The sequence below is a fragment of the Hoplias malabaricus genome, chromosome 5 (genome assembly GCF_029633855.1).
Source record: "Hoplias malabaricus isolate fHopMal1 chromosome 5, fHopMal1.hap1, whole genome shotgun sequence".
In the NCBI taxonomy this organism is placed as follows: Eukaryota; Metazoa; Chordata; class Actinopteri; order Characiformes; family Erythrinidae; genus Hoplias; species Hoplias malabaricus.
In genome coordinates, this window is record NC_089804.1 from 44921524 (window position 1) to 44936631 (window position 15108).

General features: G+C 35.7%; 1 protein-coding gene across 1 annotated transcript; it reads right to left on the minus strand.

Annotated features, from left to right (window-relative positions):
- Window positions 1-2275: 2275 nt before the first annotated feature.
- Window positions 2276-11840, minus strand: hrct1 (histidine rich carboxyl terminus 1). Its single transcript, XM_066672159.1, has 10 exons — window positions 11731-11840; window positions 9618-9650; window positions 8237-8432; window positions 6790-6837; window positions 6533-6698; window positions 5557-5678; window positions 4543-4600; window positions 4264-4443; window positions 4077-4157; window positions 2276-3564 (listed from the first exon to the last, which is right to left on the minus strand). The coding sequence occupies exons 1-10, from the start codon at window positions 11831-11833 to the stop codon at window positions 3091-3093; spliced, it is 1461 nt and encodes a 486-aa protein (XP_066528256.1). The 5' UTR covers window positions 11834-11840; the 3' UTR covers window positions 2276-3090.
- Between the last annotated feature and the right edge of the window lie 3268 nt (window positions 11841-15108).

Consider the following 15108-nt stretch of genomic DNA (forward strand, 5'->3'; position numbering starts at 1 on the left):
GTGACCCGAATGTGTATCTGAATTTTTTGTAACTCGTATTTTGGCGTATGAATTTCGTACCGAATTTGAGCAACTTCGAAATATATTGATTGGATTTTTTTTTAGCTTGATTTTTTTAAAATCTGAATTTATTAACCTTGAATAATAACAGTGAAAACGTGTTCTTGTAAATTCACGAGTTCTATTCAAGAGTCATTATATGTAGATGCATAATTTCGAAGCAAAATATTCAGAGGTGTCAATCTGAAGATTTAAATTCAAAAGCAGCAAAATTCAGATGCATAATTTCAGTGCAAAAAATCTCAGTGCTGCAAATTTAAAAGTGGTAATATTTCAAAGTCTGATGAGACAGATTTGCTTCCATAGCTGGTCAAACAAGAGATCACCACTTTGAGTACTTCAAATTTACAAAGGCGCTCACTCGAGGGTCTTAACAAATTACCAGTTGGGATTGTGTCAGCAGTCTGAAAAGAGCAGTGAGAAAGCCATTATTTACGCTGCCCATTATTACGCAGCCCTCTAGTGGCTGTGCATGGTATAGCAGTCAACTGACTACAGGCCAACTATTACAAAGCCTGTCTTTCCTGGGCTTTCTTTAGGACGTATGTAGCAGTACTTTTATCTAGCAAAGCCATAATATATCCATTATTATTGTCTATAAAATTTCCATTATTAAAAGCTTCAGTCTTAAGAGGGGACAATGTGATTAATCATAGAAAATTGTGTGAGTAATTAGGTGACTTTTTTTTTCCTTTAATTGATCAACAGCACTAATTAAAACACACAAGGATCTCACTTCTATACATACTGCCCTGCTTTTGCTATAGAAAAAAAAATTTGGAATCTTAGCTGAATTAATAGATCACACTCATGCTCTCTCTCTCTCTCTCTCTCTCTCTCTCTCTCAAAGCTCTCAAAGTGAGTGGTAAACAGACACACACAGGGCCAGTCATTTAATCTCATGCTCACAGACATGCTCCAAAAGCAGCAAATGACAACCAGCTTACACAGAAGTGCCTTGTATAGAAATGTGTCGCACACAGGAGGGAAACTGGGTGCAATTTCACTGCCTTTCCCACTGCTCCCAATTAGAGCCAAAGGCAGTGGGATCCCTGTAATCACACTCCATGCCACTGTGTTCCATAGCCACAGGCAGCCAGAGGACCAGGTGTGCGTATGTGTGTGTGTGTGTGTATGGAATATCTTAGGATGACTAAGTAATAGCCTCATGAATCTACTCATGCATTAAGCATAGCTGAGCTAAGAGCCACTGGGCAAAGCAGCCTTGCACCTGCTGCTCCTGCACACACACACATACACACCAATTCAATTCTCATACTCCAAGGGAATATTGTGTGCAGTCTGGCCATGGGTGTTCAGTGGGCCTTTTTTAGGAAACATAATTAGTTTCCAAAAATGAGTTTTTCTTTGATTAAGCAAGGGGAAAATGGGCTCAGGTGCAAGTTCACACATTGTCAGTGCTCATGTAACACACTGGTTTTGAACAATGTCAGGACTCACACTCATACACTACATACACAAAGGTCATGTTTTGAATCTTGATCTCCACATGCATAGGATCCATATGCACTATAGAGCTGTCCAGAATACCATACCATACAATCAGTCACAAGCTAATCTCTTCATACTCACCTAATGACACTCAGGTTGTAGTTATGCCTCTGATTTATCTGATTATACCTGAAGTTGAATTCTAAAGAAACAAGCAATTATAAACCAGCAGGTCCTTTGCAGTTTATAGTTCTATAATAACAGACTGTAGTCCATCTGTTGCTCTGCAATACTTCATTGCCCCTTTCACCTTCTACAAATACAAGTGGATCAGACCCAGCAATTCTGCTGGTGTTTTAATACCCCTCAGGTCACTGTTGGACTGAGAATAGTTCACAAACGAAAAATATCCACCTCCCAAAAATATCTGCTCTGTGGTGGTCCTGATCATTGAAGCACTGTATGTGGAGCAACAGATGGACGACAGCCTGTAACAGTAGAACTACAAAGTGCACCTATACAGTCAATGGACATTGAGTGTAGAAATGAGGACATGATTGTAATGTTATGGCTGATCAGTGTATGTATTTGTATTCATATGTGGTATGATGTCTATATCATTATTATGAAAAGGTTATGGGGCAAGTTATACTTATAATATTCTGTAAAATTCTGTAAAGTACTAACACTAAATGTATGAAACACTCATGATATAAACACATGACACAAAAACATACTTCATTCATTGACTTAAATGACAAAATCCATTTCAAACTTTTAAACAGCATTTATAAGCATTTAACTTTGATAGACAAAACAGGATAAGGGAATTTCAACTTTATTTTACAACATTTAATTAAATCCTCTTTAAAAACCCTCTCCAGTGACAGCAAAGTGTTTACACTTGTTAGATGTCTGTGAGGTGTTGCTTATTTTCTAGAAGACATATCATACGCAAAATAAATAGCTGAATATTTCTGCTGACAACCTGAAATGGGCAGATTCTACAAGCGAGTGAACATAAAGGCAGGGACTAATTGTATATTGCATATATTAATTTCACTGAAAGGACACAATGTAAGACTTTGTTCCTGGGCTGCCCTACAGCTGCAGAGTGTAATTCGCTTTTACAGAACTGTCCTGAAATCAAGGGGGATTGGTGCTGTTTCTGCAGTGCTGAGCTCAGCATAGCAACAACAGAGGCTCTATTCTCTGTATCACAATCAGTGAAGCAAAGATTACAAAGATTTTGCAGCAGTAGTTTTAGGGTAAAAACATTACCAAATGTTCCTTTAATGAAGAAGAAGGTGTAGTTTTATAAGCTCCAATATAAGCATTAGCTGATTGGTTTCTATTAAATAAATAAAAAAAAAATGATAACAAAGGACAGAGTTGAGAAAAGTTGAGTTTATGACAGCATGCATTTTAATCTAAAGCCTTCTGATCTTATGATAGTCGTGGCATGCTGCTCACATTCTTTCTAATAACCATATTTAAGGTGTTGTTGTTTTTTTTATTACAAAGAAAAACGTGGCACTGACCAACACACCATAGCCAAACTTTGTTTTTACATTAACTCTAAGTTGAGGAGTGAGGGTCATCATGAGAATGGCCTTCATGGCCATGCCGATATTGACCTCGCCCATGGTGACCATGGCCTTGGTGACCACGACCATGATGAAAGTGGCCATGTTGACCACGTGCATGGTGACGATGACCATGATGATGAGCTCCACGGTGATGACCAGTATCATTACTATCAGATGACTGGTCATCCTGGTTGGATTGCACAGGATTGTCAGGTGTGCTGTTATCACGATCATGATGGTGATGATGATGACGATGATGATGACCATGAGGATGGCGGCCACACCTTGAGCAGGAATCATGACCATGAGAGTGATGAGGCTGAAGAGACCCAGACAGCACCTTGGACTCTAGAATAGCCTTTTCGCGTTCAGTGCAGTTGAAGCATATAGAGTCAGTGAAAGTGCCAAGGTCTAACACAACAACTCCAACACCACCAAGCCCCTTCTGCAGCAGCCAAGACACCTGCGCAATTCACAGTCAGAGCATTTGGGTTGGCTGGCTTTTAACCTCAGATTTTTATGGAAATCATGGTCTAGTGCAGAGGTCTTCAAAGACAGAATTTGGATTCACATTCCGGGCCAGGATTTTAAAATACTCAATCCGTATGACACTACAGTTGCAACTCCTAATGTATCTGACTGGCCAGGTATGGTGCCATCTCAAACATTCATTTTAAAATCCTGGCCTGGAACCTGGATCCAAGATCTAGATTTGAAGACGTCTGTTCTAATGTTTTATTGGATTTGATTTATTGTCATCTAGACTAACATTAAATGGAAAAAATGGAAATAAATAATAAAATGGAAAGAAAAACCATAGGTTACTCTAATGTTATGGTCAAATTGGTCATAGATATATTCAGAATCTCACTTTTTGTCTTTTTGAAAGTTTGAAAGCAAGAACACTACACCCTATGTCCTCAGGAATAAAAATATAATCATTCAGTCTGCACACTCACAGTGTCCTAAACTCACCTCTTCCCCAAGGCTTTGAGCACTCTCCAGTTTTGTTAAAGTCCTTAATTCTGTTTGTCCACTCTTAATAGCCTGGCAGACCTAAAGGGAAACAGCACACATTCACTGGGATGAGCAAGACCAAAGAAACTGCTGTGTACCATTTCACTAAATTGTCTCTAAGCAATCAAATGTCAGTCCAGATTACCTGTTTGGCAATCATGAGCCTAGGGCCATAGGGCTGCTCCTCCTTATCTGGATTTAAGTCCACAATTTCTGAATGTCTCCTATGCTCCCTTCTTCGAGACTTCCGTAACAATGCCGGCAAAGCCACAATAAGCTTTTTAGGGTCAACACTTTTGTCCTTCCAGTACTGGACTGCATTGTCCTATAGGGCAACAAAATAAGCCCAATCATATAAGCATGCTCTTTTTTCAGTGTTTCAGCTATTATTGCATTTCAATACATCAAAATAATCCATTCATACAATTTGTGTCTCTTCATTCTTAAGGTTTGTGGGCATCAACGAGATGAAATCCGCATATCTAGAAGACAAGAAATTCAATACAGGAGTGACCAATTTGACAGTGTTTAATGTAAAGAATTACATAGCATTTTAAATTAATTAATTTAAATTTAATATGTTTAACAAAACAGGATAAAATTATGGTAAAAGCTTTTATATACCCATAAATATATATCTTATCTCATTACAATTATTCAGTACTTTTGGCTGTAGTTGATGCTGGATTACTTTACAATACTGAGCAGGGAACTGAACCCTAGTCATAAGTCCTTACTGATCTGTGCTTTACATGAGTAGGGAATCAAACCACAGTCATCAGTCCTTGCTGATTTGTGTTTTACCCAGTGAATCAAACCCTAGTCATTGGGTTCTTACTGAATACTGATACTGATTGATCTTTCTGACTAAGTTTATTATTATTATTGTTATTTGTAACAATTATCTGTTAAAGTTTTTATAAATTTTAATTAATGACCATATAATGTATAACTATAATATTACTGTAATTTTACCCACTTATTAATTATATGTAAAGTCTGAGTACCTGGAACAAAATATCAATCATTATAACCTTAGTTTTGAATAGCATTTATTTTAATATGGCACCAAATGTTTTTAATTTATCTTATCTTACAGACCTCAAATATATGAAGTTTGGAAATTCATATTATGTATGATGAAAATAGCTCATGATAATATTACACTGACATTCTGTATTATTTTTGGGGCATGTCGCACACCCCAGTGCACTCCTGGTACATAACAGTAAGATACATTCCTATGTGTATTTTCTAAAAACCTAAATAATAAATACATGCATAAAGACAAAGCTTCAACAAAGCTTTAAAATATGTCGATGTGAATTTCACCAGCTGACATTTATAGTAAAGCACTTCTGAAGAGCTTTTAAAGTTTAGGGAGGTTCTACTGCAAGGAGAAGGAATTATCACACTTCTCAGAATACATTTCACTTACTGTGAGAGTGTTTCCTCGTCACTGTGGGTGCTGATGTTGTCAGCACTGTCCGGAAGAGAGACAGAAATATGTACACCCTTGTTACTGAGCCCAGGGTCTTCGTCAATTGATTCTTTCAGTTCCTGCAATAATATAAATAATGTATTTATTAATACTGAAAATTGGAGGAGTGGGGACCAAGATTAAGGCTAAGCCTACACTAAGAGCAATTTCCACTGATGTCTCTGCATTGACTCGAGCCAGAGTCTACACTATAGCATGTGCAAGAGCCCTTTTTACTTATGTTGCTGTCTGTGTAGCTCTGCAATTATACCACCAAACCACTAGGGCTGAATCAAAATATCTTCCTCCTCCCTATGTAGGAAACAATGTAGTGGTGTAGTAGTATTCGTTTTATAATTCTGTGAAGTGTGCTATTAGGGGGGTAGGGTGCTAATTGGGCATGTGTTTCATGTGTTTAAAGGATATAAAGGATTTTGTTATTTAGAGGTGTTTGTATTTTCCCTTCTATCACTTTATCATTCATTCCATGACATCCAGACCAACAACTAAAAAACCTCTTGCCATGAATGTCCTGCTGTCTGCAGTCTCTGTAGTGTAGAGAACTGGAAATCATATTTCTGAATTTCTATCCTTAGCATCGTTACATTTCTGGGAAGGTTCGTGTCAGGACCTACGCTTTACCTACCGCATCGGTTCGAGACAGAAGCATAAATTGGCCTTAAAGTAGCAAGTTTTCATTTTCACCCTTTGTTTCCACTTCACCTTATATAGAGCTAACATTATACTGACACCTAGTGGACTTTGTGTATCGTAGATTTTATTCTAATATTCTGTCCTATATTGGGCATCCACCCCCTTATAGGGAACGCAGTCCAGGCAGCATAAACTGGCTCATACAGGCAATACAAAGCAACTTGGTTGGTTTCACATTTTTAATATCTACAAAATAGCCTGTGAAAAAATCAGTCCTAACCTTGAGTAGACATATTAGAGCCTCTGTGGTCTTGGGAGGTTCATCAGAGCCAGTGTTTTCCAGCCATGTCAGCTCCAGTCCATCATAGTTTTTCTCTTTCAGATACTCCAGTGTGGAATAAGTAAAGTCCTTCAGAGTAGCCTGGTTTTGGGTCAGCAGCTCTAACCTTTAAAGAAACAAGCACTTCTACATAAAGCTTTGTTCAGAAACTGATAAGAAACTGATTTCATAGCCATGGTATGGTAAATTCTGAGTACCTTGACTGCTTAACCTCCACACCAAGCCAAGTCTTCAAAGCAGGGTTCCTAAAGAAATTCATGCAGCATTAGTGCCATACTCTTCCATTTTAAACAACTAGTATTAAACTGACAGCAATGGAAAAATTCCCTGAAAATCATCTGCAAAATCACAGAAATCATTCATTCATTATCTATAACCGCTTATCAAGTTCAGGGTCGCGATGGGTCCAGAGCCTACATGGAATCATTGGGCACAAGGTGGGAATACGCCCTATCACAGGGCAACACACACTCACGCATTCACTCACACACTCACACCTCCGGACACTTTTGAGTCGCCAATCCACCTACCAACGTGTGTTTTAGCACTGTGGGAGGAAACTGGAGCACCCGGAGGAAACCCACACGGACACGGGGAGAACACACCAAACTCCTCACAGACAGTCACCCAGAGCGGGAATCGAACCCACAACCTCCAGGTCCCTGGAGCTGTGTGACTGCGACACTACCTGCATTTATTTGAAAACTATTATAAATTATATATATATATATATATATATATATATATATATATATATATATATATATATATATATATATACACCATATTTCTTTCAATACAATCTGGCAAAATCCACTAATTTACCATATTTTATTCATGGGACAGTGGTGGGAAAATCTGTTGTTGCCCAAAGGCATCCTATTGGCATAAGCTATTGTTTATACCTAAGGTGGGAAATGAACCCCATTCTTTTGTGTACTATTAACCATCATCCAAATATCCAAATATTTCTATCCTAACAACATCCTATCACTTAGACTTGTCTCAATGCACAGCTAGGTCTTCACTAAGATTGTGTAGATTGGATTTGGTTTGGTGACAATTTATTCAAAAATACAATAGAGAAACCATGCATAGGTATTGTACAAGATCTTTATACAATACCTGGGAATATATAAACAGATTACGTCAGACTTCACAAGATGATAGTAGATGTTTTATGGTAAATGTCATTGTACTGACATACAGGCCCATTTAAAATTTCCATTACTTGTGAAATACAGTACTATTAAGGTGTAATACATAAAACAACACCTAGTGTAAAGTCATTTATGAGAATAAAATAGCATTTATATTATAAACCAACTTATTGTTGCTGCCCAAATAAGAACATGTATTTCCAAATTACAGAAGAAGGAAAAAAACCTTCTTGACTTTCAACGGAATTCAATACAAAAATAACTAATTTAGGAGCATTTCTAATTGTCCACTCATCATGAAATTTTCACACAATATAAAGTTCAGCTGCTGTGGTCAAACGATGTAGTAAATTAAAAACCGACAAAAATGGACATACATGTTTTTCTTTGGACAGCAATATTATACTATCTTGAGATTAGCTTGCATAACGTACAAATCTTGCTTTATAAAATAGTTATTCACTGCTTATATTGTTTGGCAAACCTCTCTTTCACTGTTTTCAGGGAGGTACAACCAGTATCTGGATCCTGGGCTGAGGTTTTGAAGCTGGAGTCATCACCAATGTAAGCAGAGGAGGATATAAGGTGTGTGCAGATGGAAGAGTTGACGTGAAGGAACAGGCGCCGAGTGGATGCATCCACATAGCAGGCCACTGTGTAGTCACTCTGTGCAGTCACAGCTTAAAAGAATAGGATTAATTATGTTTATCATCCTGAGATAATCTACAACTGGATTGGTATCCATGAAAATCATTAGCTGACCTAGGATCAGGCTTTCCTCTGTGCTAAATGACATGCATGAATAAGAGCTAATGAGTGTGTCCAATCTTACAGAGTGCAACTTAGCATAAATAAGAATTATACAAACACTAAACTTGCTCATGATATGTAGCATATTTCCTTAGTGTCAGCACTGACTCTTGTTTGCCATTGCATCAATTGTATTTCTTTCTTCCCAGGTAGCAGTATTAAGTTCCATACCTAGATCAAGAAATATTTATATTCTAAGCTGTTTGTACTGTAGGATTCATTCTCTGAAATGAAAACACAACACTTTTCTACCCTAGATAAGAGCATCTGCTAAATGACATGTATATTGTTGTCAAAACCACTACTTTTTATGCACAGCAGCGATGTGTTGCCACAGTTGGGTATACTAGCCATAAAACCACACTGAATTTAAAGCAGGTGTTAAAATAGCTACACCAAAACCACTTAAGTTTCATCTTAAACAACATCTATCAGCATGATTTGCTCCAAAATAAAATAATGATAGTTTTGATAGTTATAATATAAAAAAAACTCAAAACTAATGTTTGAAATTAAGCCCCTTTTTGTTTCATTTTAGTTTAATGTTCTGTTATGAGATCGGTAACACCCCTGATTTTAGAGCTTCAAATTTTACTTCTAACCAAAAGGTTTCTAAGAGAGGTGTAGAGATGTAAGAGCTTCATGTGCTGTTACATGTATTAAAAGTTTCAACTGCTTTTTTATGTCTGGCTTTAATTTATTTCTTTTTAATCTATTTATTTATTTTTACATACATATGTATTGAAAATACTCATTTTAATATTCACATTTACAAAATGGAACTGCCACAGATTAACCAGCATTTTTACCCTTTTTATCAATGCAGAGTGGGTAAATTTGCGATGAAATTGGTTTGTGCACATGTTATAAGGATAACTTTTATCAGTGTTAGAAAATCTGTTTATTTTTAACTGTAATAACTGTGGTCTGCTGTTGTATGACAGAGATTAGTTTACTAAAAACAGAAAAAAAAACATATGGTGCGACAGCAATTTTAGTAGTCAAACAGTTAAATATTGTTATACTATCCTCCCACTCCCCTACCAAAAACTCACCTGCTGATGTCACCAGGCACAGACAGGCTAACACTAAAGGAGAGAGACAGAGAGTGAAGGAAAAGACTTTAATAACTGTAGAACTGAACTTCATATTAAATCATTCATTCAAAAATACCCTGTGTTAGTGTTGAGCGGCACAGCTCAAGATTGTGTCGGGTCTTATTGATCTTACAAAACGTTGAAAAGTCTGAGACTTTTAAACTAAAAGAACTAAAAGTGCATTTAATCTAAAAAAAAATCTCCTACAAATTTTATAAATATTTTAAGAAATCAGTAAAACAAGTGTAAGTGTAGGTCAGTATTTCCAACAATTTTTATACACTGACAACGTTAGGGCCTTTGAATGAAGTGGCCTGATTGTCTATTCTAATCAAATCAGGTTTTTTGTTGCGTCACATTACCAAGGTGCATAGTCTGTCACAGCAGTAAAATGTACACAAATAAAATACAAAAAAAAAAAAAGAAAAAGGAAAAGTAAATAAGAGTATGTACATATCTTAGCTCATGCTTAACACACATTATCATGCACTACACATACACTATGCACACAATATTGCACTGTTAGAATATACAAAGTGTTATAAATTGAAACCTGTGTTTAAATGACAAATCACTTAATGTAAAAATGTTAAATCATTCTGAAACTCATATTTTCAAACTGTTATGCTGACGAGAAAATGTCAATTAAAGACAATGTAAATGTTTCACAAGTGGTCTTTGACATTTGGACCTAACAAGAGATGAAATGCCAAATGACACCATTTTAGGAAATAATACAGTTTAAACATAATCACACTCCTTTTAGCTGGTAATGAAGTCCTGCGATGGTAACTCTGAGAGCAAAGAAATGGCAGACCACTGTTGACCCACTGAGGGCAAAATTGGAGGTCCACTAGTGTTTTACTCAGCGTGTTCTTGGGCGGACCGCTGGTGATTAAACAGAATTTTAGACAAAATGCCACATTTAAGCACTTTTCCATTCACAGTCCAATTTACATTTTTGTCCTTCATTAGGTTCTTTGCTATTCTTTATAAATAAGATTAGTAAATAATTTTAATCCAGACCAGTGTCAACATTTTTATCATAATCATTTTATATCATTATTATATCTCTCATTGTTGTTGGTAATAATTGTATTAGTTTGTTTTCCAGAATAAAAGTCTCTGTGAATGTAAAATCTGTTTGAGGAGATAGCCATTTTATGCCAGTGAACCGATATATCTCGCTGTCTGGGAAGCTATGGTTGCCAAGCAACAAACAAACAGTCAGAGTACGGCTTGAATAAGAGCATAACCATATTTCTAGACAGTTTCAGTTTGTTTTATGTGATTTTATCATTTGAAAGTTACATATTCACCAATGTAAAAATATATTAGCAATATTAACTCCCAGTGGAGGGGGAATTTTTCTCATGATTAAATTTCTGAAAGCAAATATATACATTCACTAGAATTCTGATGATTCTCAGGTCAAACTTATGTGTCCATCAGGCTTTGGCACACTTGTGGAATTTTACGGAATTAAAACAAATGTAATGCTTGATTTCACCATATTAACAGATAAATCAAATGTATGTGTATTTAATATTTTACATTGGACTCAGAACTTGCTGCAGTTCAAATTTCAGAATCATAGTGAGTTTTACAAAGAGGACAAATAAAATTTAATCAGACAATTCAGGACTGATGTCAAGATCTGCATGGAGGACATAAGCAGTACCAGCATGTTTTATACACCTTGTTTTGTTTGTGTAGAGGACGTTTGTGTGGCTGCTCAAGTTCTCAGTAGAAACAAAAAAGCAGGAAAAAATAATCAAGCCACATCCTCATGAACATGAGACCACTAGAGGCCTACTTCAAACCACTGAGCTGACAGCCCTGCAGTACTATCCCTGTATGTTCTGTTCTCTTTTTTTTTACTGAAGGTTTCATAACACTGAAATATTCTTGCATTTTAAACTGTACTGTGCAATATACACTGTCTTACATATATATATGTTTGTGTTTTTTGTGTTTGTGTGTGTGTGTAAATCTACATGGAACAGTTCTCAGAAATCTGGAAAAAATGTACTATACAAATATAAAAGCTGATGAAAAAGTCTGCCCTTACCTGTGAGAAGCACCATCACTTGGCTGTGCTTTGGAGGGGAGACCAGCATTAACTGGCCAAAAGTGCAAAGTGTGTGCTGATAAAGTAGTGCTACACACCACATCCTGACCAAAAACACATCTGCGATTATCTGGTACACACTGTTCTGCTTCCTGTGTACATGTATTCATCTTATGATGACAAAGTTGTGGGTGATTGCCTACACTAAAAACAGTATTTTCCAAGTGAAAGCATCTTATATCGCAGTATGTCTGTGCATATTTCTCATTATTAGATTGAATTGTTGAATATTATAATAATACTCATGATTTTCTAGGTGTTTAATGTAATTGTTAAATTAATATCATTTAAATGCTTTAATACATATTTTAAAAAAATGACAATTCTGCATGTGTGTTTTTAAGTGATATGACCTTGTTCAGTACCATTTAGAATGTATTATATTATTTTAAGATACTTCATAATAAAAGAAACTACATTAAGTCAAGTTTTATTGTTTTGTTTTATTGTTTTTTTAATAAAACATTTATAAACATTTATAAAACATTTATAAAGCATTTATGGCTTAGTACATTCCTTAGCATTTTCAAATCATATGTTCCCTTAAGTAAACTAATTGCTTTGTATGCAATTCCATATTGCATTTCATATTTAGTTAATGATTTATGCTTTTGGGTTTCATTTTATTGTTTTGTTTGTGTGCTACTCTGTGATTCGTCATACTTCTGAGATTTGCTACTTAAGTATTTAAATTTAGATAAAAACATAAAAAATTGTAAAGTTCCACTGCAAACGTATTTTACAAACTTTATTTACTTGTGTCAGTAATTTACTCATGTAACAATACAATTACTTACACCCACTTAGGATCTAATTACCTATAATTATGTGCTAATGACAGAGTAGTTATATGTCCTTGACATGTTTATTATAAGTTTATCATGTATTGATTAATTCATTCCAGTCATGATTTATTTTAATAATTTTGTATCTGCTATGGACTAATCCATAGTCAAAACTGTAGCATAATGACTAGGCACTTCTTAATGCTCTATTCAGTATAAGATGTTGACAATAAAAATTTTTATGGACATAATTTATGTATTAAGTTCACAACTGGTACTGAATTATAAACACAGAGGGCAATTATGGTTTTCATGGAAATTGCTATTCAAAGTTTTAGGTTAGAGGCACAAAAAAAGACTTCAACCCGCAGGATTACAAACAAACATTTGTTTACAGTACACCATGACCATTATTATATTAATGCCCTTCAGTTGGTCATTATGAGAAAACCTCTCGCCTGAAAACTGTTCACCATTGTCACTCATAAGATATTATTTACCAGAGTGATAACCATTTCTTGTGCAAATTTGTTTTATTGCTGTAGACACAAGAAAATGCCTTTGTAACTGGCATGGCTTAAAATGAATATATCATAAATCATTAACAGTCAATCCTCTTTGTTTAAGTAATTTCAAACAATGTGTTTTTTTCAAGATTTTGGATACTTTTCTGCTTAGGCTTTAATATTTTCAATTAATGCATTTCTCGAAACTGTGCAACCCTAAATTGCTTTTCCTCAACTGATGAAACCATTTACTAATTAAAATCAAAACAAGAAGCTGTAATAATCCATTAATCTATAATGCAAACAGACAAAGGAAATTTTCTATAACATTTATTATTCTTTGTTGTATAGTGTGTTTGTGTGTGTAGGGTGCAACCCTATTTTTTCCCCTCTACTGATGAAACTGTTCACTAATGAAAGCAAAACAAGAAGCTGTAATAATCTATAAGTCTATTAATGCATAATGCTGAGGTATTGCTGTATTATCGAGAGCTGATTCTGTTTTTCCAAGCTTGTTTGACCTTGTTGTAATGAGACATGACTGACACTAGAGGGAAACACACCTCTCAGCATATGCTATATTATTAGCCAAAAGGACCTCACAATTTTGATCATTTTGCATTTTGTTTATTTGTTCTTTAAGAGTCATTTTATCACATTTAGCTCCATTGCAACTGAACATGTTTATATTCATCGCATTTTGCAGACACACTTTTCTTGAGCATATTGTAATTCATATTATGTAACAGAACCAAACAATTGTAGTGTAAAGGAGTCTTGCCCAAGAATTCTTATTGGCATAGCATGATGTGGATACCTAGGCAGGAAAGTGAACCCTGGTCTCCTGCATTGAAGTTTACAGTTCCTCTACACTCTACCATCCGCTCTCAGTCAAAAACCAATGGACAAGATATATAGGAGCATTTAGAAGGCAAAAGAAGTTGGCAAATCATATTAACTTTACTTACATATAAACATTGTGGCACAGCAGTTTACTTCATTACATCCAAATGAAGACACAGGAAAACAGCGTTCACAGACAGGAGTCTTATTGCCCTGTACGATGCTGAAACTGAGCAGCTTAGGTGCTATTGTTTCTCTTAAGCATCCTGATTGGATTAGCCCTTGGAATTTGGTTTGACCATTTGACCTCAAAGTGTAGGTATCTGCAAAAACAATGCTATTTCATCCGTCTACAAATCTGTAAGATGTAAATAATTACAGGATATATTGTGCACATATTTAATAACAATAAAGTCAATAATGGTAATTGAAATCAATGATAGAAAGAGCACAAAATAAGAAAGCACAGAAAAGAAAGTAACCATGTCCAACGAAAACAGAAGCAGTGCTATGTCCAGGTTAATAAACAAGGTCAAGCAGTGCACAGCAATATGGCAAATAACTGCATTATATTTGTGTGGCAATGAGTGGGCAGTGTGGGGGTGGAGAGTGTTGAATGTACACACTTTTATCAATGCCATGGCAGACCATGGGCACCTAAGGGGGGGTACATTCTGATTTGTGAGGTTCATTATTTTATTTTAGGCCAAAATAAGAGAGGGCTGTTGCACTGGTAAATGCTGACCGTTCTAATTTCCATTGCAGTTATAAATGTTACTCGGTACTTAAGTAGTTTTTGTGCCTGTGTTCATATACCAAAGTTCAGTGCAGCTCTAATATTAACATAGTGATTTATCATGTACACTTTGTGTAGTCACAGTGTATGCTGTTAATTTTTAGCTAGTGCAAAACAAGCAGTGTGTGCCCTCTGCTGGCGAGAAGGTAAACAACATGCCCACAATTAACTTGTACTGCCATAAACACAATGAAAATTGTGAAAGTTTTCTCACATCAGCCAGACTTTCTGAATAATTGGTTATAGTCCATGAGGTGTGGGAGCTGTTTCATTTTGGGTGGCTTCACTTTAGACCTTGCATTCATCATCACTGCCCTTAATTATCTATTATAGAAAAAAATATCTACAAAGAATATATTATTCATAACCATTTTCCTCTTTGGAACTC